At 35.7% G+C, this 23,571-nt stretch overlaps 1 protein-coding gene across 1 annotated transcript; it reads right to left on the bottom strand.

The window, feature by feature from the left end:
• Positions 1-26: 26 nt before the first annotated feature.
• On the bottom strand, positions 27-23,005 carry LOC117216922 (NACHT domain- and WD repeat-containing protein 1). The gene is made up of 19 exons (XM_033464096.1): positions 22,855-23,005; positions 22,003-22,181; positions 15,491-15,570; positions 14,017-14,139; positions 13,662-13,807; positions 11,302-11,459; positions 10,142-10,534; positions 9,127-9,537; positions 7,697-8,043; positions 7,018-7,548; positions 6,655-6,895; positions 4,693-4,876; positions 4,017-4,491; positions 3,510-3,816; positions 3,017-3,242; positions 1,344-1,539; positions 723-1,251; positions 396-662; positions 27-247 (listed from the first exon to the last, which is right to left on the bottom strand). The coding sequence occupies exons 2-19, from the start codon at positions 22,109-22,111 to the stop codon at positions 234-236; spliced, it is 4,737 nt and encodes a 1,578-aa protein (XP_033319987.1). The 5' UTR covers positions 22,112-22,181; positions 22,855-23,005; the 3' UTR covers positions 27-233.
• Positions 23,006-23,571: the final 566 nt, after the last annotated feature.

Below are 23,571 nucleotides of genomic sequence, written 5' to 3' on the forward strand. Positions count from 1 at the left end.
TATACATATGTGTACCTATATTTATATATATATATATATATATATATATTTATGTTTATTGCGTCAGACACGAGAAATTTGTAATTTAGAGCTTTACCTTAGAGACGTTTTCCTTTCGTGTTTTTTTTTCCTACTTACTATTTTTCTTCTCTGTTACTTAGAAAGACAGTGGAAAAAAGAAGAAAGTACGACGACTAGGATTTAGTCCGTTTAGTTTCTAACAAAGTATCGCTTTAGTCTGGTACACCTGGGGAAAAAATAACATTTCAATTTCAGTTTCTAATGACATTTTATTATCTCTGTCCTCGGTGCAGCAAAAAGTTTTGCTGGCGCGAATAATCATAAATAAATAAATGGCTTTTCTTAATTAAATTAAATAATTCTCTTAAACTCACCTTCTTCCTCAGAATCTGATATTCGCGTAGCTTGCAAAGAACTTTGCTTCGACAAAGTCCTACCATGAGCACGAGGTCTAGCAGGTGGCGACTGTTTATTCCAAAGTGCTTCGAGTTGATCAAAGTGTTGAGACTGGGCGAGTGCAGCCTGTTCCGGTCCTAAACCGGATGGACTACTCGTTAATCCAACTTTGCTGATCTCGTCCATGGAAGCGCTTACGCTGAATCGTCGTTGTAATCCATCCTCTATCGATGACGTTAAAACTCCTGGAATTATATAATAGTTTAATTTTGAATATAATGCACTGTAATCATCGTCAGCAATACCTGAAGTGAGATGGCCATATTTCCTATGCCACGTGTCGCTATCCAATGACACTTCTTTCTTCAATAATCTCTTATTGGGTCTCTTCCGTCCAGGTGGTCTCAAATCTCTGGTATCGCACCAAGGTGCTACGTAATCCGGTAATTTCACATACTGCGCTGGAGTATTATGCAAACATAGAATAGGCATGCATTTGTGTTCGAGTAAATGCAACGCGAGCCTCGACATATCCGTGGCAACCTCAACACCTAACACAGGGACGTGTAACATTATGCTGCTCAGTGAACAGCCCTTCTTCGTGTCCCAAATGATCAAACTCTTGTCTTCGCTTCCAGACGCTGCTAGAGTTCCATCACACGACAATTTTACGCAGGTTACATAACCTAAATGGCCTTTTAAGGTATGCAGATCGCTGCCAGTATTTATATCCCAGACGATCAGGTTCGCATCCTTGGAACCAGAAACTACGATGGATTTGTCGAGCACAGAAACTGCGACGCAGGTGACGTGATCCGTGTGACCAACGAGGACCTGAATGAAAATCTGTTGTACTTTCTTCATTTCTAAAGATTTTTCTAAATTAAATATAGGAATTTAAAGTTATTATTATAACATGTATAAACCTGAGATAATTTGCCGCCAGCGAGCTGCCAAACCTTCAAACTCATGTCTCTCGAGCCCGTAATCAGTGACTGAGAATCTGGAGTAACTACTAGACAAGTAATTTCTTGAGAATGCGACACTTGGTACTTTTCTTCAGGACCAACACCTAAACTTACTATTCTTAATTGATTGTCTCCTGTTCCGCATACCGCGTATCTGAAATTTAGAAAGGAGGAAGACAATTAAATCTAAAAACATCGCAATTGCTAATTTATTATAATTATAATTATTATTGTTAATAAATTATTCAAATAACGATCATTGTAGGAAAAATTGAAACAAGGCGACTATATTGGTATTATAAAAGACTCGAGAAATATTAAGAATTAATACAAGAAAGTAAATTTCACTAAAGTATCTGCTACGCCGGGCGACTCTCTGCCTGGCCCAGGTCACACACCGCGGGCCAGACGGACACCAGATGTCCGTCTCTTCCGTACGGTGTACCCTCAATAGCCTTAAGCACCTGTCATAAACCCGAGTCACTTGCCTGCTAAGGTCCTTCAGACCCAACAAATGTCTTTTCTAAATCAGTTTCCAAAGACTATTGTTTACTACGGCTTGACACGATAAAGTTAGTTTTCGAGGGCAGGGTTAAGACCCTTCTTAGTCCATCAACCTTCGTTTGTCCAATCCGAGGCAATGTATACTGCCCTCGCTTCCTGACCTAAAATGGCGTGAACAAATCCGATGATCCCGTGCGCTAGACACACCCATCACTAGCTTTCCTCCGACACAGCATCGTCACTCAACTTCACTTCTTCTACATCGTTGGAAAAGTCAACTACTAAGTCTAACTCTAACGCCTATCGGGGCAGTCTAAGCATAACGCGAGAGTCGGTCTCGGTATTGTCGAGCATACATTTCCTCACCTAAATATCTTATAGTGCTACGTCCACTAATACATTAAATCCAATTATAAGAGCCCTGCTCTAACATACATATTGTAATATCGTAGAATAGTTTTGATTGGAGATCGGCTGAAATTAGAAAACACCGTGTACGCCGTCTTTTTGTGGTTTGTTTACATCCAAGAGCGCCTAGTAACAGTGACGCGAGAAAAGATAAGCAGCGTCAAAACAGAAGTACGGTTTCATATTTCAAGGAGTGGCAGTCGAGAGGCCAGAGTATGTGAGCCTAAAAGTGTGTGTGTGTGTGTGTGTGTGTGTGTGTGTGTGTGTGTGTGTGTGTGTGTGTGTGTGTGCAGGATCGAGCAGGAATGCATTGGCGAGGGTCAGAGTTGATCGAGACGTCGGAGCATAGAGTCATTAGAATTGAGTTGCGAGTGTTGTCGAGTGTTAGAGCTGCTAGTGAGAGAGAGAGAGAGAGAGAGAGAGAGTTACCAAATAGTTGTCAAGTTATTTGATGTAAATACGAGCGTAAATGCTCATCAGTGTAATCTAAGTGTTGGAAATATATAATTTATAATTCTGTGAATCACAGTGTTATACAAACTCAATCACCCCTATTATCTCAACGGAAATCAGCGGATCGATCGAGTCGTGGTGTCGATTGTTATAATCGTAACGAGAATTTACGACTCCCGTTGACGTCTCTCTTAGCGACTACGTCTTCCCACGATTGGTCGAACAAACAGTATCTCAATTTATTAATTACAGCCACTGTATCATACCTCATATCGGAAGAAACAGTGAAACAGCGACCAGGCCCACATACTGATTGGATTAGGGTGCCGGTATCAGCTGCCCAAACTCGGATTGTACCAGCTCTATCAGAACTCACTATTCTTCGGCCGTCAAACATAGATGTGACTGCAGTAACAGGTGCCTGGTGTCTAAATGTCGATACCAGTAAACCTAAGGTCAGACCCCATACACGAACTGTTTTGTCCTCAGAACCTGTTTCCAATTTAATTTCCTGTTACTGTATTGTATCAATTTCATGCTTTGTTACTTGGTTATTGAACTATTGTACTTTACTGTATTTTGATTGAAAAAAGAAATGGGTTTCTTCGGTATTAAAGGCAATACAAAATTATGGTAGTATTTGCAAAACTAGTATTGCGAAAAAAGCATACAAACAAGGTAAATAAATGAAATTTTTGTTATATCTGCCATATACGTATACGTATGGGAGGCTCTACTGTATTTTATCTACAGACCTACCAGAAGCAACAAATAAACCAGAAGCTGAGAATGCAATGCAGGTGACGCTAGCGATATGTCCTTCGAAAGTGGAAAGCAATTCGTGAGTATTCAATTGCCACAGATTTACGAGAGAATCGACTCCACCGGTAACTGCCATTGCTCCGTCCCTGGATATATCCAAACAAGATATGGGAGCAGTGTGTGGGTGCAACGATACCTCCTTCACGAATTTCGCGGGTTTAGCGTGTATCTCCTCGCCACGGAAACTCCAGTAAGCCACTCGATCTCCGGAAGCTGTTATCAGGAAGTCGTCCTTCTCCGTCACCTTTTCGCAAAAAGTTGAATTGAAAAATTATATTATATATGAAAGATTAATTTTGATCTTTCACTACTTGTAATTTAACATGCAAATAGAAAAGGTAATTTGCTACGACGATTAATTCCAATTTCAATAAATGTTTACTCATTTTCCATTCTACCTTTTTTTATTAATATAAAGTCATAAATACAAAATCTATAATTTACCTTGACGGCGGTAACATCCGCCGAAGGATTCGCCAGCAACGTTCTCGTCAATCGTCCACTGTGCATATCGAAAACGGAAACCTTTCCCTTCGCTCCTCCAGCAATGGCTCTTCTGCAATCTTTCGCCAAGCAGATACTTTTCACTTCACCTTGATGACCTCTCAACGTGTGGACCTCAGTTCCCGTGGCCAAAGATCTCAAATATAATTTCTGATCTTCGCAGGCTGCCAATAGGAACACCGAATCGGCCGATACGTCGAGCACAGTCACGGCGGATGGTAAAACGATGCTTTTTAACAATGTGAATCTTTCTAGACACCATAAGCAGACGGTACAGTCGGAAGAACCGGAAACCAGAATTTCTCCCGCAGAATCGACGCGAATGGATTTTACTGGCCCTCTGTGGTGGTCCACTTTGATGAGAACATCGCCGGTTAGGAGACTGGTGACGATTATTCTCGAGTCTTCGCCACCGCTAATGGAAAGCGGAAGGTTTAGCGTTAGTTGATAAATACGAAACGAAATAACTTATAGAACAATCTATAATTAATACAAATAAGAAGTACTCGGAGAAGATTGAAATCTTTTCCCATTTTTCCGGTTACCTTTTTTAATCAAGATTATGGAAGAAAGCGTTTTTGATATCTTATTATTACTACACGATAAAACTATGAACCTGACAATCACTGAATTCTTGAGCGCGGACGTCAAGCACAGAACTGGGGCAATGTGTTCTTGGATTCTTAACTTCAAGGTCAGCTCTTTCATATCCCATACTATAATCGAAGTGTCTTCAGAGCCTGTCAGTAGATATTGCGAATGCTGTGTCACGGCTAAACATGAAATTGGATTTGAGTGCCCTGAAATGAAAAATATTTCTCATAAAATATCAAGTTGAACATAAAAATCTGTTTGTTTGATATTTGACTTTGGTGGGCTGATACCGCATATTGAAACGAGAATAATTATTTCGCATGATCAATATATCAGAGACTTGTATTAAATTCCATGTTCGTCGTTTTGTGAAAAAGCGAAAATACCATAGCAATATCGCGTGCTTAAAATGGCACTTAAAGTATCATATACGTTAGCTGGATTATTTTCAACTATATTCTCACAAAAGCTGACCTATTTTCAATTGCAAATTAAAGCGACGCTGCTATTTAAATGCTCGTGAAATACAGATTCAGGGACAACGTACAAAGGAGACTTGTTAGGACCATTCGCGGAGAGACGCGGTCGCTAGAAGAACGCGTCAGCGAGAGGCGTAAATTCTCGCTACGATTATGTTAATCGACGCCGCGAAATAGTCGTTCCCCTGTGTCGGTTAGGATAACAGAGGTGGTTTAATGAATGTAACACTGTATTAACAGTGTTACGTCGCGTAACACTCTACTTAGCCGAGGCCACACACCGCGGGCAAGATGGCAACCAGATGTCTTCGGATACTCACTGCGTACCCTCAACAGTCTCAAGTACCTTCCATAAATCTCATAGATTTCCTAGTAAAGGTCCTTCAAACCATCGTCACCAACAAATTCGATGGTCCCGTGCGCCAAACACACCCATCCTTAGCTTTCCTCCGAGACAGCATCGTCTCCCAAGACAGTACTGATTTTACATCCTTCGAACGGTCAACATCCTTCCACCGGGTATACACACCCGCAGATCAGTCACTCATTCATCTCGTACATACGTAACAGCGTAACTGCCTTCGTTATAAGTTGTTGGAATAAACGGTGAAATATAACTTACTCTACTGTGTCATATTCATTCAACCACCTCTGTTATCCTAACCGAAACAGGGGAACGACTACTTCGCGGCGTCGATTCACCGAATCGTAGCGAGAATTTACGCCTCTCGCTGACGCGTTTTCCTCGCGACCGCGTCTCTCCGCGAACGGTCGTAACAAACAGGTTAACATAGAACAATATATTTTACAATAATATGATGAAGATGTTACAGAAATTTGACTCGACTTTGCGATATATCTAGATAAATTCGTTTGCTCGTCAGATTTGTCAAAGTGTCATTTTTGACTCGTCAGAAGGAACTGAATTCCCTTCGATTATTTTCGTTTTTTCTGGAAGGCGACCTCCACTACGTTCGGATCACGCCACATTCTTTTACGCAAGGTAAAATAACGGCCACGAGTCGACGTTTCTGGAGGTCGTCCTGCTTAATAAACCATGCGCTTGCCACTACAATGTTTGTTTGCCGGGCAGCCGCGACGATCCGTCTGCGACGTTGTAGGACCGCGAGCGACGGTTAGAAAATACAGCCTGTGGTAACCCTCGTGGCGTAACAAGGCTTTTTCACAGCAAATTACCAAACTGAATATAAAGTGACGAGTTTTCATCGTTGCTTCTCCTTTTCCCTCGCGAGAACTTTTAAGCTTTAGAGGCTATGCTAATCTTCTTAAAAGAAACAAATTTATTCTCTTGCAAAGGGCTCGAATTAACGTTACAATGTAAATTGTTTGCCATTTTCTTTGAAGGAAGAGGAATAATTTCATTCATTTTCATTTCAAAGGAATAATCTCAAAAAGTTTCCTATAACGCATACAATATATTTAGAAAAATATTCTCTGCTAAGAATTCGAATATTTTCGTGAGCTACCAGCAATTAAATAGTTACCTTTAAAAGTATGAACCAATTGCCCAGACATCACGTGCCATAATTGAGCGTCTCCCTGGAAAGGGATAATGATAACGTGCTGTCCCGAAGGAGCAGCTTCGACGAGTTTCACACCTTGCGGACAAGACAAAGTACGAATTTGAAGAGGTAGAGGCGGTTGGAGCCAGCCATTTAATGGCACCAATAATGGCGCTGTATAACCATCGCACCATGCCATCGCTGCCGTAACCATTCTGCTCACCTTCAATCACACAATTTTCTTCTGTTTATGATCAAACAATCTTGCAGTAATTAGTGTTATTGCCATTTCGAATTAGAATATTTTGCTTCAAGTACATAATTATACTGTCAGCTATTTCTCACCAAATCTCCGCCATCTTCAGCCACAGGTCTAAGCCAACAGATCAGCTGCGCGCCAAGTTGAAGAGGATCTCTCGTCAAAATGTCACTGGACTTTCTCACTGTATAATAAACCAATTCCAAATCTCTCTCCAGCAGATACTTCCTCGAATGCTCGAGAACACACCTCAAATAACTAACAGAAATCATTTGCACGCTTGCTAAGAGGAAATCGAACGCGCAGACTGCCAATTTCTTTAACTTTTCTACGTCGCCGGCTCTCAATAAATGTAACCAAGCCTCTTCCACGTGTCTCATATTGTACGCTGTGTCTTGCGACCTCGGTCTGCTCTGGAAAGGCGTCTCTTTCTTCGGAGTTTCCTCTTCGGGGGATGATTTGTCATCCTTGTCTTCGAAATCTTCGGAGAAGAAGAGATTTGCCAACTCGCCGTGGTAGCTTTTCAATGTTTCCTGATTGGGGAAGTACCTTTTTCGGGCTAAGTCGCGAATCGGATAACGCCAGGAGAAAAGCAGCCTTCCGCCCATTACGCGAACCTGTGAATAGCGAATGATGGATTTGTGAATTCTTCTGCCAATTTCGAAATAAGAACAAGATCTTCGAAGATTATCGAGTCGAGACGTTTAACTTTTTGGAAAGGATTTCTTTCCTAAATTTTCTGCCAGAAATTTAAACCAGACTTACCTTGAGATATTCGTTGAAGGTTCTCCTCACCAAGCACCAGCTGCCAAAATTGAACTGCCCTTCGTTTAGAAATAGCGGCCCGTCGCCTCCGGTTGGCATGATCACCTCAAGAATCTCCGTTTCGGACAAACCATACTCCGTGGAAGCCAAAATGGCACCGATTCTGTTAGCCGCGTTTTCACCTATCAACTTCTCCAACGTGTCGAAAACGTTCTCTGTCTCGTGGAAATCCGTACCCGAATCTTGCAGTTCGATTAAAATCTCATTGCTGCGTAGTCTTTCTTTTTGTATTGGGGTGAGACGCAGCACTTCCGGTGGAAGAGCCGTAGTCACGATTAAGTGCACTCCTAAAGGGGATGAACAAAGTACGTTTCGTTTTATACTTTGCAATGTTTGTTGTTTGCTTTCTTGTTTATTTATATGTCGGAGATGAAAGGAAAACCGGAGCCTACCCTTTGCAATTTTGAGGAAGCCTTCTAATGCTTTAGCCTAGATTTTATCATAACTGTAATTAAGCAATTGTCATTTGTAATTGTTCGATATTTGTGAAAGCGAAAGTGGGTTCGAGGTGACAACTGGTCGCCGAACGTAGCCACGGTCACGGGATAAACGTTTTGCCTGACGAAGGTGTGGATCGGTTGTATCGTTCTCCCTAGAAATCACATAGAATTGTACTTTGGAGATGTCGATATAATGGGACACACGTTGTATTAGGAATCAATCTCCAGACAGAAACTGCCTAGCAACGGCGTTTGGATCTTTCTCGATGCTTCCAAAGAGTATACAACAAACTCTTGGCAGAAACTGCTTAGCAACGGCGATTGGAACCTTCTCGATGCTTCCAGCGAGCATATAACAAACAAATGCAGTCGTATAGCGAAAAAGATTTTCATCGGATATTCGTTCGTGTGATCGCCTTGGAAAGTGATACATCGAGCAATTTACCGAGTGTCTCAGCAATCGTATTTTTGTGTTTAAAATTATTCTACGCATAGTAAAGAGTTATCCCGTTGACCGTGGATTCGTTTGAACCCCGGAACATTGTTAATAGCGTTAATTAAATTCATTATTCGTAAAACCTATCGATCGTTAATCTCATTATTCGTTAAATTTATTATTCGTAAGACATATTATTCGTTCCTCTTATTGTTCGTTAAACTTATTATTCTTTAATCTAATTAATAGTTAAACTTATCATTTATTAAACTCATTATTCATAATATTTTGTAAAATCTTGTTTATTCGCGTAAATATATTCCCTGTTTCGTAAAACAATGGCTAATTCAAACGAAGAATCGTTACGCGCCTTAAATCCTAATGATAACCCGACATATATATCGTATACTGTACGTATTATCGTTATATAACGATAGATTTGAAACTGTGATGACCATCGCTTAGAAATTCTAGCAATGGCAATTACACGTTACCTGGTGGAAGATTCAATGGCAACCAAGACAGAGCAGCGACGATATCGCAGTCAAGAGGATGCAATCGATGAAGATCGTCGAGAAGAATCACCAGTTGCTCCATCATCGGTTGCTCTTCGATGCGCCTCAGAATTTGGCCCAGCCAATTGTTCAGGTAAAGCGGATCAAACGAGGCGTCTTTAGGAAGATTCCCATCCAATAAACCAGAAAGAAAACCTACATGTTGACAGAGCACTCGAAGTAGCTCGAGACTGTACGCTGATCGAGGAGTGGAAGCACAGAGTCGAACCACTTTGAACGTGGTGCAATCCAACCAGGAAGAGGCATCCGCATAGATTCGCGACAATAACGATGACTTTCCAGAATACTTGCTACCCTTTATCAATATCGGACCGTGTTTCTGCGATTTACCTGTTAAATATAAAAAAATAGCTTGTCAAAGGTAAATAGATGCACTTTTGCTAAAACGATTTCGCTTATAGAATGATCATCCTTTCGACTATTAATTTTCTCATTCAAGCAACTTGCCAAGCTACATAAAATACGATCCTCTTGCTTTTGTACTTTTTTTACTGTAATTCAGAAATCTGTTCAAAGCAAACTGCCTTGTAAGATAGAAATTAATAGGCAGAAAAGTGTATTAGGGGAGCTGTTGCTTTAATAAACAGACATCAAAGTGTTCTGGCGAGGAATCGTGCACGTGCCTCTGCCTTTAATATTCTCAAACGTTCAAAGGATTATGTCTCCGGATAGCGGAGGCATCCAGACGACGAATTAAACGTTTCAGTTAAAATCTCTGCCGTTACGTTCAGCGTTAAAAAGTTCTGTCGCTTTAAAAGGCTTGCGCAGGTATAGCGGAATAAATTAAAACTTAATTCGCTGGTAATGAATTACATTTGAATTTCGTTTCAGCGAATTCACCAAACTATGATATCAAAATTAAATCAAAGCCAATCGACATGCGTACGAACCATTGTTCATAATTAAACGTCAAAATCGTTATCATTAATCTCACCAGCTATCAAAAACTCCTTGATCTTCTCCACGTTCTCGTTATCCTCGCAAGGCGTAATTTGCCTGAGAAGCGCCAAATGCATCAAACTCTCCGCGTAGATCTCCTGCACCATCTTCTTCTTGCTTTTAATTTCCGGGTCCGCCTCGATGGAGGCGTTCACCAAATTCTGCACGCGATTCGTCACAAGGCGACAAAGATGAGCCAGGTAGCCCTTGTGCGACCTATTGTCAGGATTAATGCCACCTTGTTTTTGATCCACTTCAACGTTGATTATATTGTCAGGTGGGAGACGACTGTTCACCAAGGACGTCAACGAACACACTGCTCTGGCAGCCTTCTTGCCTTTCCACGAACGTGTCACGGCTATTACACCATCGCCTGTTTCGTCCAGCTCTGGAAACAATTGTTTTAGGGTGACAGAGGATGGAAAAGGAATCCCGTGGCAGAGATGTATTTTCTGGCGAATTATGTTAACAGCAGGTGGGTGTTTTAGTAGAATATCTCGCGTCAAACCATCTTTATTGAAACAAATTAAAATTTTCATTCATTTATTTACCAGATGTGCAAACGGGTAATCCAAATTTCCCAATGAAACTCAAGTTTTATTTGAGAAAAATACAGCAAGTTGTGCGATGGCTGCTTTCTATAACTTCAAGCCATCCATCAGGCAAGTGAAGCATTCCATCACGGACAAGTGCTGTCTCCGGGCAAGGTCCAATCATCGAGTCATTTTATCCAGTGAATAAGCTGGTGCTACGGGACATCCGAAGCAACATTCGTTAGGATGTGTGTCGTAACGTTGTCGCTCGGCAATTTCACAGAACATTCTCCTTTGTCAATGTCCTGACGACCGAGCCTGGGTTACAGCATACAACATTTCCCTCTGATGGAATTCAACACTCGCCTAATACCTAGGTGTATAGGAAGCAACGATGAACATTTTGATCTTGTGGTATTCTTCTTCTTTTCTTTCTTTTTTTTTTTTTTTTTTTTAATAAACTGAATTTCAATGAAAAATTTGGACTCGCTTGTACACGTAAAATAAAATCACATTAAAATCTCCAATACAATGGGAAGTATGTGATCCTAATTCAATGCAGACCGGAGCGATCGAACAAATATATGTTAATGTTTTGAAAATATCGTTATCGGTAGCTTACTCAAAGCGTACTCCAGCTGTCTCTCCGCGGTGCTCTTCAATATATTCTTAATTTCTTCGTCATCACATTGCTGCGAAATTGCAGCTTCAGCAGCCTTCTTCAATGCCAGCCTTATGGTCGGTTCCGAATTCTGCCAGTCGTCTTCCGCTGTTCCTAATCTGTTAATTCATTGTTTCCAACGTAGACGATATTCCAATATTTTAATATCAAATATCTACTATATTCAATTTTCCATTATTTTTCACATTGCTATTTCACATTTCTATCTTCTATCTGCGTTTCAGATAAAATTTGCCGAAACTTGGCGAAGGATATCGCGGAGCTACGCGGGGCAAAGTACCAGCGTGAACTTCTGTACCCTTCTCTATCAAAATTATTCGTTTGTTCGATGGAATCGCCGGTTGAAGCTAATGGTACGAGCGTATTATTTCCAGTAGAAAGCGGCAGGAATTCAGTGAAAGAACAGCCGAGACAAAAGTAATTGTGGAAGCTTTAGAAAAGCGGAGAAGGGAACGACTGGGGGGGAAAAAGAGGAAAGAAAGAAAGGGAGGGATGAAAATTGGAACGGATGAAAAAGTGAGTTGAAGGTGACAGGGAAATCTCGGGCGGATGCGAAAACTGAGCCGACAAAAGGCAAACGAGAAGCCTATTAAAAGGGAAAGTACGAAGCGAGCTTGGCAAAAAGAATTAGTTAGGGTGAAAATAAAAAGGAAAAGGCGAAACCTTTGTAAAAATCGCGTAATGGCGATTGTATTATATTTGTCAAGTGATTCCATAAATATTATAAAATAATAAACATAGGCTAAGCATCAGATTCAAGGGGTCGCTGAATTTTCATCAAACTGTTCGACTAAAAATGAAATTCTCGAATCTATTAGGTCATCCCATAAGTTCGTGCCGACTTTTATGTATACGTTTCATGTGACGATTTATAAACATACGGCGATAAGGGACCAATGCACTTGAGCTTAGCTGATCGAGAACAGGCTAGAGCAGATTTTCGTGGCTATAAGATCGTAATATAGCGAACACAGTGACTTCTAACGGTAAAAAATCATGAGTGAAGTGCGTATCCATTTTCGACGTCTCGTGTTATATGAATTTCGGAAAGGAAGTTCTGTAACAATTGCCACGAAAAACATACGTGCTGTTTATGGAGAAAATGCGCTTTCATCTGGCACCTGTAGGAAGCGGTTGCGACGTTTTAGAGCTGGGAATTTCTGTTTAGAAGACGAGGAACGCTCCGGGCGTCCTCCTCAGACAGACGAACATAAAATTCGGGATCTTGTCGAAAAATCACCAAGTGATACCATTAGTTCAGACAAATATTGCACTCAGTTAGAAAAATTAAGGGAAGCGCTAGCTGAAAAACGACCAGGTTTAGCGAATAGGAACAACGTTATCTTCCATCACGACAACGCTAGACCGCATGTCGCGAAAAGCGTTAGAAAAAAATTGTCTGAATTTAATTGGGAAATTTTACCACATCGCCCATATTCCCCAGACATTGCCCCATCCGATTACCACCTGTTCAGAGCATTACAACACTTTTTAGTAGGTAAAAAATTTGAAAATATCGACATTCTGAAAAATAGCTTAGAAAATTATTTTCAAGAAAAACAAGAGAACTTTTATCGAGACGGAATAATGGCCCTACCAGAAAAATGGCAAGAAGTTGTACAACGAGAGGGGGATTACATTTGTCCATGAAACCGAAAGGTATGTAAACGATCTTAACATATATAACCGCTCGAAAAACGGCACGAACTTATGCGATGACCTAATATATATGGTTCCTGAACTCTGACGTTCCTAACTTTCTCAACTATAGTATCAGCTACGTTATCGTAAAGGTAGTGGAATCGCGATCGGTACGAGGCAGTCGGAGTCGAAACGAAGTTATCGGACTAACTTTCACGCAGAATAGAGTTGACGAAGGTTTGTTGACACGTGAAAGAGGATTTCAGATTTGCGCGATAGGAACTTGGATTCATCGAGCTTCGCCTCCATCTGTTAGATCGCTTCTACCAATATCAGAATCTTCCCTTTGATTCTAAAACTGTTACCTCTGTTATTCTCTGTTCTCTGTTATCACTCGGGCATAGTCGAATGTTCTGCAAGTAAAATCATATCCAACGAAACTTACTATTTATTAGCTCATTTTATTAGCTCATAACGCGAGAAATAAGGAAATAGGGGGAAAAGGAGAAGAAAAGAAGAAAGCGAACGAAGAGAGCGGAAATTGTGGGTCAACTCGGAGTAATAAGAGCAGCTTTCCTTTTTTTATTGTCCTCGCTCACGCCTTCGCCAACCGCGCATTCCGCTTCAATGCAACGGCATAGTAAAAGGTAACTACTTGCCTGCCAGCCTTTAGAACGTAGCAATCATTGCTGTCGCGCTCGTAGTACTCTTGCATATTGTCGCAGTGACTGGAAAGAACATCGTACGTTCCGCAAGCGAGCTTCGTTGGCACCCATCCTACGTTGTACTCGTCACCGATTAGTAGCTTCAAACGAAAGCGAGGTATTTCATTTAATTATAATTTCGTTCAAAAAGGTATCGATTGCAATGCGAAAATGTTACTTAGATGGAATGAAATTCGTAGAAAAGAAGAAGAAAAAAAAATAATAACTCTTCCTTTCTCTGTCTCAAATAAAATTTCTGCAGGAAACGAAGAAATTTTTTCTTTGGAAATTATCGTTGACAAAAGCTTACCAATAAGAAACAACCCCTCGAGTGTTGATAAGCGGCGTGTATTTCGTCGAAAAAGTGTTCAGCTAAATATGGATTTCTATCGGGATTCACATTCGTTGCGTATTGCATATCCACCAGCAGGACCTATAGTGTTTCGATTTTTTAACCAGTCGTTCGAACATGCAAATAAAGAACAGAAAATAAATTAAAGATGAGCGAAGACTTTAATTAACTTTATTAAGAATTTCATAGTAACGACATTAAGGGGGTGTCTTGAATTGGAATGTTCTAAAACAGCGTTTCTTTGTGATTTTTTTTTTTAGGAGGGAAAGAAAGAAACGAAGTTATTGAATTTCGAGGTATGGTTTTATATATATTTAACGATTTCCAAAAAATTTTTTTTAAAGTAAAAAAAGAAATTATAGCAGATTTCTAAGTCTGTTTCATGGGCTGCAGTTTTCAATCGGCGTGAAAGATCCAGCTCGTAATTTTCGACTGAAACGAAAGGCCAAAAAAGGATTAAATTATTGTATATTTTTCTTCTGGGTGAACCAAACAAAGGCAGAAAAAAGTTTATTTAAATAATTGTTATAGCACCCTAAAGTTTATTTTTTTTTTTTAACACATTTTCTTTAAACCCGCCAAAATTTTTAATTTCGCATTTTTTTCTACCGTTGTTTAGTTCACCCAGAAGAAAAATATATAATAATTTAATCCTTTTTTGGTCTTTTGATTCAGTCAAAAATTACGAGCTGGATCTTTCCCGTCGATTGAAGACTGCAGCCCATGAAATAGACTTAAAAATCTGCTATAATTTTCTTTTTTACTTCAAAAAAAATGTTTTTGTATTCGTTAAATATATATAAAACCATACCTCAAAATTCAATAACTTCATTTCTTTCTTTCCCTTTTAAAAAAAATCGCAAGAAACGCAGTTTTGGAACATTGTAATTCAGGACACCCCTTTAAGAAATAAATATCCAGCGACATCCACAAGGACAATTGAATATTATTATACTACTTTATACTATATTGACATATACAAGCATATTATATTATCATTATCTGTATACTAATTTTACGTATACTGTAAAGCTGAGGAATAACTATCCCTAAAATAAGAAAATGTGTACTGAGGAAAGGAATCAGCCGCGTGAAAGATGAAATCGGATGTACAAATAAATAAATAAATATTATTATTATTATTCTATTATAATAAACAGTATTTCAGAATGAAATATCTTTAACGTAGTAAAATACAAAATTTGTATTATTTGAAACCTTCGCGGATTTTTCCAGAAAATAATATGTTTCGTTACGATTTACTTTAGATCAAATCAACGCTGATTTTAAGTGAATTTTGAATAAAACAGCTCTAAACTATTACCTGGGAAAAAGTAGTAAAAGCTACAAAGGAACGTTGACTGAGTTAAATTTTCGAGTTTAACGAGCTACAAAGGAAAATTCATGAAGGAAATTCCACTGTTTCTCGTACCTCGATTCCCATGTCGTCGTAAATCGATTGCAGTTCAGGCCCGACAAGTTCCAATAATTGCTTCCTTTCTTCGATAAATTCTGGAAATATTAGAAACAAAGAAAAAGCGTTATAACGGCGTGACCCAAAAAGGAAAAAAAGAATGTGCAACAGATATCGAAGCAGAAACATCGATAAGAAGCATATGCTGGTATAATCTAACTTGGAACAATTTGATAAAGCTTTCGATTCTCCCCAAATAGAAAATTCGATTTTTAATTCTGAAGATGACCTTATTCGTTCGTCTAGTGGCGAAGATCATAAAAAGTGCAGCTAAGTAAATTAATATAAAAATCAATTATAAAATATCTGCGAGACTTTATCCCTGCGATTCTTTTATCCCTGTGCAATAAATTTAATTTCTTTGTTAAATGGAAGAAGCCAATTTTTACGAAAAGCAAAGAGAATATCTTCGAGATTTATTTCTTCACTGGTAGAGAACAGAATTTTTTCTTTATGGTCTTTGTACTCCTGGACATCATTCTTTCATTTTCTCCGCACGTAAAAGCTCAACGATCCTGAAAAACCGGGAATTCTCCGGCGATAACTCTTTAAAGAAGCATCTCGCAGATCCACGTTTATTGAAACAGCTTTGCACAGAATAGTTTTCGTAGCTCAACCCATGTAATAGAGCTAAGGAAGAGTGCGATAAAATAAAACGATAATAAAGTAGGTGGGAACATCGAATGAAAGCACTGGCAGGGAAAAATGGACAATTTTACAAACAGACAAACAAGTGAACGGATCGACAAACTGGTTTATTCAGCGATTAACAAAGTTTATTAATTTCCCCTCGTTGCCTTCACCGGTTCATGCGAGCAGAATATACAGTGTGGTGCAAAAGTTTTCCATCATTTACTCTCCAACACTTCATTTTGGCATGTTAAAGAGCCGTCAGACTATCGATATAAAGGATAGATCATGTCACGCTACTAGTTCGAATAAAAGCAAATTGCAGGAAATAAGCAAATTTTTCAAATGGAAATTTTCTTCTTTTTTCACATACATTGAACTATCTGATTGTTCTACGAAAGAAATTCTCAGGGTAATCATGGTCGATAGCTGGTTAGTTTAAAAGATATTTCAACTATAATTTGATAGAATTTATCATACGCAAGACAAAGAAAACATAAATACAAAATGCGCTATTGCCTTATGTCTTTCCCTGTATTTCATAATATTCTACTACTAATTTCATCATATTGTATATTGTATCGTATAATTTCATTATACTGTATATTGTATTGTACAATTTCATTATATTGTACATAAATACAAAATGCACTATTGCGTTATATCTTTCCTTGTATTTCATAATATTCTACTACTAATTTCATTATATTGTATATTGTATTGTATAAGTTCATTATATAGTACATAAACACAAAATGTACTATTGCGTTATGTCTTTCCTTGTATTTCATAATATTCTACTATTAATTTCATTATATTTTATATTGTATCGTATAATTTCATTATATTGTATATTGTATTGTACAATTTCATTATATTGTACATAAATACAAAATGCACTATTGCGTTATGTCTTTCCTTGTATTTCATAATATTTTACTACTAATTTCATTATATTGTATATTGTATCGTATAATTTCATTATATTGTATATTGTATTGTACAATTTCATTACATTGTATATTGTATTGTATAATTTCATTATATTGTATATTGTATCGTATAATTTCATTATATTGTATATTGTATTGTATAATTTCACTACATTGTATATTGTGTTGTATTATTTCATTATATTGTACATAAATACAAAATGCATTATTGCGTTATGTCTTTCCTTGTATTTCATAATATTCTACTACTAATTTCATTATATTATATATTGTATTGTATAATTTCATTACATTGTATATTGTGTTGTATAATTTCATTATATTGTACATAAATACAAAATGCACTATTGCGTTATGTCTTTCCTTGTATTTCATAATATTCTACTACTAATTTCATTATATTGTATATTGTATTGTACAATTTCATTATATTGTACATAAATACAAAATGCACTATTGCGTTATGTCTTTCCTTGTATTTCATAATATTCTACTACTAATTTCATTATATTTTATATTGTATCGTATAATTTCATTACATTGTATATTGTGTTGTATAATTTCATTATATTGTACATAAATACAAAATGCATTATTGCGTTATATCTTTCCTTGTATTTCATAATATTCTACTACTAATTTCATTATATTGTATATTGTATTGTACAATTTCATTATATTGTACATAAATACAAAATGCACTATTGCGTTATGTCTTTCCTTGTATTTCATAATATTCTACTACTAATTTCATTATATTGTATATTGTATTGTATAAGTTCATTATATAGTACATAAACACAAAATGTACTATTGCGTTATGTCTTTCCTTGTATTTCATAATATTCTACTATTAATTTCATTATATTTTATATTGTATCGTATAATTTCATTATATTGTACATTGTATTGTACAATTTCATTATATTGTACATAAGTACAAAATGCACTATTGCGTTATGTCTTTCCTTGTATTTCATAATATTCTACTACTAATTTCATCATATTGTATATTGTATCGTATAATTTCATTATACTGTATATTGTATTGTACAATTTCATTATATTGTACATAAATACAAAATGCACTATTGCGTTATGTCTTTCCTTGTATTTCATAATATTCTATTACTAATTTCATCATATTGTATATCGTATCGTATAATTTCATTATACTGTATATTGTATTGTACAATTTCATTATATTGTACATAAATACAAAATGCACTATTGCGTTATGTCTTTCCTTGTATTTCATAATATTTTACTACTAATTTCATTACATTGTATATTGTATCGTATAATTTCATTATATTGTATATTGTATCGTATAATTTCATTATATTGTATATTGTATCGTATAATTTCATTATATTGTATATTGTATTGTATAATTTCATTACATTGTATATTGTGTTGTATAATTTCATTATATTGTACATAAATACAAAATGCATTATTGCGTTATGTCTTTCCCTGTATTTCATAATATTCTACTACTAATTTCATCATATTGTATATTGTATCGTATAATTTCATTATACTGTATATTATATTGTATAATTTCATTATATTGTACATAAATACAAAATGCACTATTGCGTTATGTCTTTCCTTGTATTTCATAATATTCTACTACTAATTTCATTATATTTTATATTGTACCGTATAATTTCATTATATTGTATATTGTATTGTACAATTTCATTACATTGTATATTGTATCGTATAATTTCATTATATTGTATATTGTATTGCATAATTTCATTATATTGTACATAAGTACAAAATGCACTATTGCGTTATGTCTTTCCTTGTATTTCATAATATTCTACTACTAATTTCATCATATTGTATATTGTATCGTATAATTTCATTATACTGTATATTGTATTGTACAATTTCATTATATTGTACATAAATACAAAATGCACTATTGCGTTATGTCTTTCCTTGTATTTCATAATATTCTATTACTAATTTCATCATATTGTATATTGTATCGTATAATTTCATTATACTGTATATTGTATTGTACAATTTCATTATATTGTACATAAATACAAAATGCACTATTGCGTTATGTCTTTCCTTGTATTTCATAATATTTTACTACTAATTTCATTATATTGTATATTGTATCGTATAATTTCATTAAACTGTACATTGTATTGTACAATTTCATTATATTGTACATAAGTACAAAATGCACTATTGCGTTATGTCTTTCCTTGTATTTCATAATATTCTACTACTAATTTCATCATATTGTATATTGTATCGTATAATTTCATTATACTGTATATTGTATTGTACAATTTCATTACATTGTATATTGTATGGTATAATTTCATTATATTGTATATTGTATTGTATAATTTCATTACATTGTATATTGTGTTGTATAATTTCATTATATTGTATATAAATACAAAATGCATTATTGCGTTATGTCTTTTCTTGTATTTCATAATATTCTACTACTAATTTCATTATATTGTATATTGTGTTGTATAATTTCATTATATTGTACATAAATACAAAATGCATTATTGCGTTATGTCTTTCCTTGTATTTCATAATATTCTACTACTAATTTCATTATATTGTATATTGTATTGTATAAGTTCAATATATTGTACATAAACACAAAATGTACTATTGCGTTATGTCTTTCCTTGTATTTCATAATATTCTACTACTAATTTCATTATATTTTATATTGTATCGTATAATTTCATTATATTGTACACTGTATTGTACAATTTCATTATATTGCATTGTATTTCATTGTATTGCATTATATGTATATATAAAATATCTTTCACGTTAATCAGTGACCCGTTAATCACGTTACCCTGACACTTGTTCTCGTAGAACGACGAGAGGATTCCACGTATGCAAAATAAGAGGAAAGTTCCCATTTATAAAAGACCAGTGCAACTGCGAGATACACGTGCGTTCTTGCACTTGAGAAAAAGATATTACCGCGTGTGTGTAGTTCACTTTCGAGCGTTTATCTTTCCTCGGTTTCACCTCTCTTCTCAGCTCGGTTTCACTTTCCCCTCATACCTATCGTTTACAAGAAAAACGCTGGGAACTAATACCGTGAACACTCTGTATATTGTCAATATTTGAACACTCTCAACTAAAAGGATCAATATGTATTGTTAATACAGTACCGTCAATATCATACAATGATGTGAGAACCTTGAAACATTGACAATATTATTAATTGTCTGAGGGCACCCTTACATATTGTGCACATGTAATAACACATACACATGTAATAACAAATAGTATTTATTAAATACAACAGTGTTATGTTTGCTTTTATAAAACATGTGCTTAACTAAAAGAATGAAATGCAATTTCTTTGATTCCGGATTTTTCAACAGAAGAGCGTTATGAATTTGTTTATCCAAGTACTTTTGCACACCAGTGTATATACATGTACGTATATGTATATAATACATTCAACATTCGTGACAAGTATACAGACATCGAAAGGAAATAACGTGTATGTGTACACAGAGAAACGCATTCGTCGTCTAAAACGCAAGCAAATTGATGTGGGCTACGTATACCTATGAGTTGCATATTTTTATATCTTCATAAGAATTAAATATTAAATTCGTCAATCGCCTTAATCACACAATAATAACGATAAGTTAATAAATAAAATTTAATAAATGGAACAAAATAAACTCGATAAATAAATGATAATGAAAGTACTAAATTTATTTCTAAGTTTTATTGTTAGATGAAATTCGATGTAAAAAGTCACAGGACGTTTAGATAGATTTACTCTTAGATATTTCGAATGAAAATATATCATTTTGAAAATTTGTATTTTATTATCTTGCCAAGGTTTACGTAGCCCCTTTCGACAGACAGGTTCGATAAATAATTGTGAAGAAAAATCGACAGCTACACAAGCATATCACAAGACGAACACACGAACTGAGAAAATAATTAATTGGTCACATCGATTCACAGAAATAAATATGCACGCCAACGTATATTGCACGATTTATTTCATAAATTAACAAACGAAGCGTTTCGTATTGGTTTAACCCATCAGACACCAAAGATATTTCCAACAAACATTTTTCTTTTCCTATTTAGCTTCTTTTCTCTCGTTTAATACAATATTGGAAAGAAAGAATCTGAAATAATCATATTCCCTTGTTTCCACCTTTCTCGTTTACTGTTTGCAGCTACATTAACCATTTAAAAAAGATTGTTAGAAACGTGATCGAAATTGTTAATTAAACTCGACCAGAGTTGCTGCGAACGTTTTTCTCTTCTTCTTTCCTCGTTTAAAAACCCATTAACAAATTCTATGAATTAAAAACGTTTCACTTCTGTGTTAAGCAAATAAATGGGAATTTTAAAAGAGAAGAATCATTATTTATAAATATATAAATATAATTTATCTTTGAGATATTGGTGCCTGATGAATTAACGACGAGGATACACGCGTTACAAATAAACGTACCTTTCAAATGACACATTTTTCCGCTGCTGCTTTCTCAACAGAACCTTTTCACCCGATTCTTTGCTCTCCTTCAAATTATTTGTCAAATACGAATCTCTGATCGTACGATTAAAGAAAACGAATTCTACTTTTTCAAGAAAATCTATTCTAAATTTCACCCTATTCTTTGCTCTCCTTCAAATTATTCGTCAAATACAAATCTCTGATCGTACAATTAAACGTTTGAGCTAGGGCAAAAATTGTGTAAAGCAACAAATACAAAGACAGCGATGTGTGGCGATATTAAAACGTAAGTAACTGTATTGAAAGAAAAACGTGTCATTTAAGAGGGAACAGACATAAGCAAGTGAGAATATCGATAAAAGAATGTGATTAGCAGATAAGACCATTCCGTTCTCCAGCGATGAAGATTTTAATGAGCCTCGGCGCGGGCAAATTTTTAGGGGGTGGTCCACCCCTAATCACCCCAGCGATAAGTTCCACTTCCAAATTCATTTTGGTGTCGCCTTGGCCTCGCAATTCAGTGCAGCATTCTCCCCCACGTGAAGGTATTCTAAAGCTCAGACTGACGCAAAGTGATTAAATGATTAGATGGTTGTCGTATGACGAGGCAGGGTAAACTTTTAACGTGGACACAATTCCATCATGTTTCAAGTTTCACATCTCGGCATACGTTTTGTGATTACGTTCTTAAACGGGGGAGTGAATTTTTAATGACGAGAAATCCAAGCTTATGACAACGGAATATTTCAATGTTAATAATAGAATAGGAATTTTCGCGATACGTATTTTATTAATTGCTCGTAATTATCGTTCGTGGTAATAAAATTTCAATATATGTATAATTGTTCTTCATGATTATCGATTACGAATGTGTATAAAAATTTCACATATTGATTTTGTATTCGTTTAACATATTTACAAGTTTGCAATTAAGGCAACGACAATTATAAATTTATCGCTTTGTTTTAACAAAAATAGGATTAACAAAAAGATACGTTGAATCAGAAGGAAACACCTTTTATTAAAAGAATTACGATGCCTCGATTATTCGATTGATTTTCATTAAAAATTATTGTAAAAAAGAATCGGGAAAATGGCATTCCCGAGATGCGAATAATAAAATAATTTAAAGAACACTATTACACGATCAAATCTATAACGAAGAATAAAATAATGCAATAAATAAGTTACCATCGTATAAAATATTAGATATTTTATACTAAATAAATAATCACCTCTATCTGTAAAGACTCTTCTTCCTTTTCAAGATTTCTTCTTTTCCCTGCTAATATTTCTCTTCTATTTCCAGTAATAACAATGAAAACAAACTTTCTTCTGTTCGATAATCTCTTTAAACATGGACCCCCGTACAACTATACAACAGTATATTTTTAACGTCTGCGTATATAATTATATATTTTTCAAGTACAACGAATTATATTCGCCTATAATATCGTTTCTTCGTAAATTGATTAGTTTCTTCCTTTTTATTTTATTTTATCTCAATTAAATATCAAATCGACGATACAATCCATAAAATCGAAATATTCGCTTTTCGTAGCTCGTGCTAATTCTCGTTCGTTAATATTTTAAAACATCGAATATCCCTTAACATTAACAATGATTCATAATAATCTCTCGTATTAACCTTTAATATATAATATATATAGATGAATACATATACATATATATATACTCTCAGTCGTTAATAGAAATACGTACAATCGATTAAATCTATTATATAGTTAATGTATGTCGGTTTTTAATTTAATTAGGTAACTTTGTTCTAGATTGTCCTCGCTTTGTCTTTGTTCCTTGCTCCTCTTCTCTTATCTTCTTCCTCTTTATTGTACTTTCCTTGCAAGTGATTCCCTTTGATTTAATTTCCTTTTTCTTCTTAAAAGATTAAAACTTCCTGAATTTCTAATCCATTCGTTATTTTTTTTTTCACT

Source organism: Bombus bifarius, unplaced genomic scaffold (genome assembly GCF_011952205.1).
Source record: "Bombus bifarius isolate JDL3187 unplaced genomic scaffold, Bbif_JDL3187 scf7180000007974, whole genome shotgun sequence".
NCBI lineage: Eukaryota > Metazoa > Arthropoda > Insecta > Hymenoptera > Apidae > Bombus > Bombus bifarius.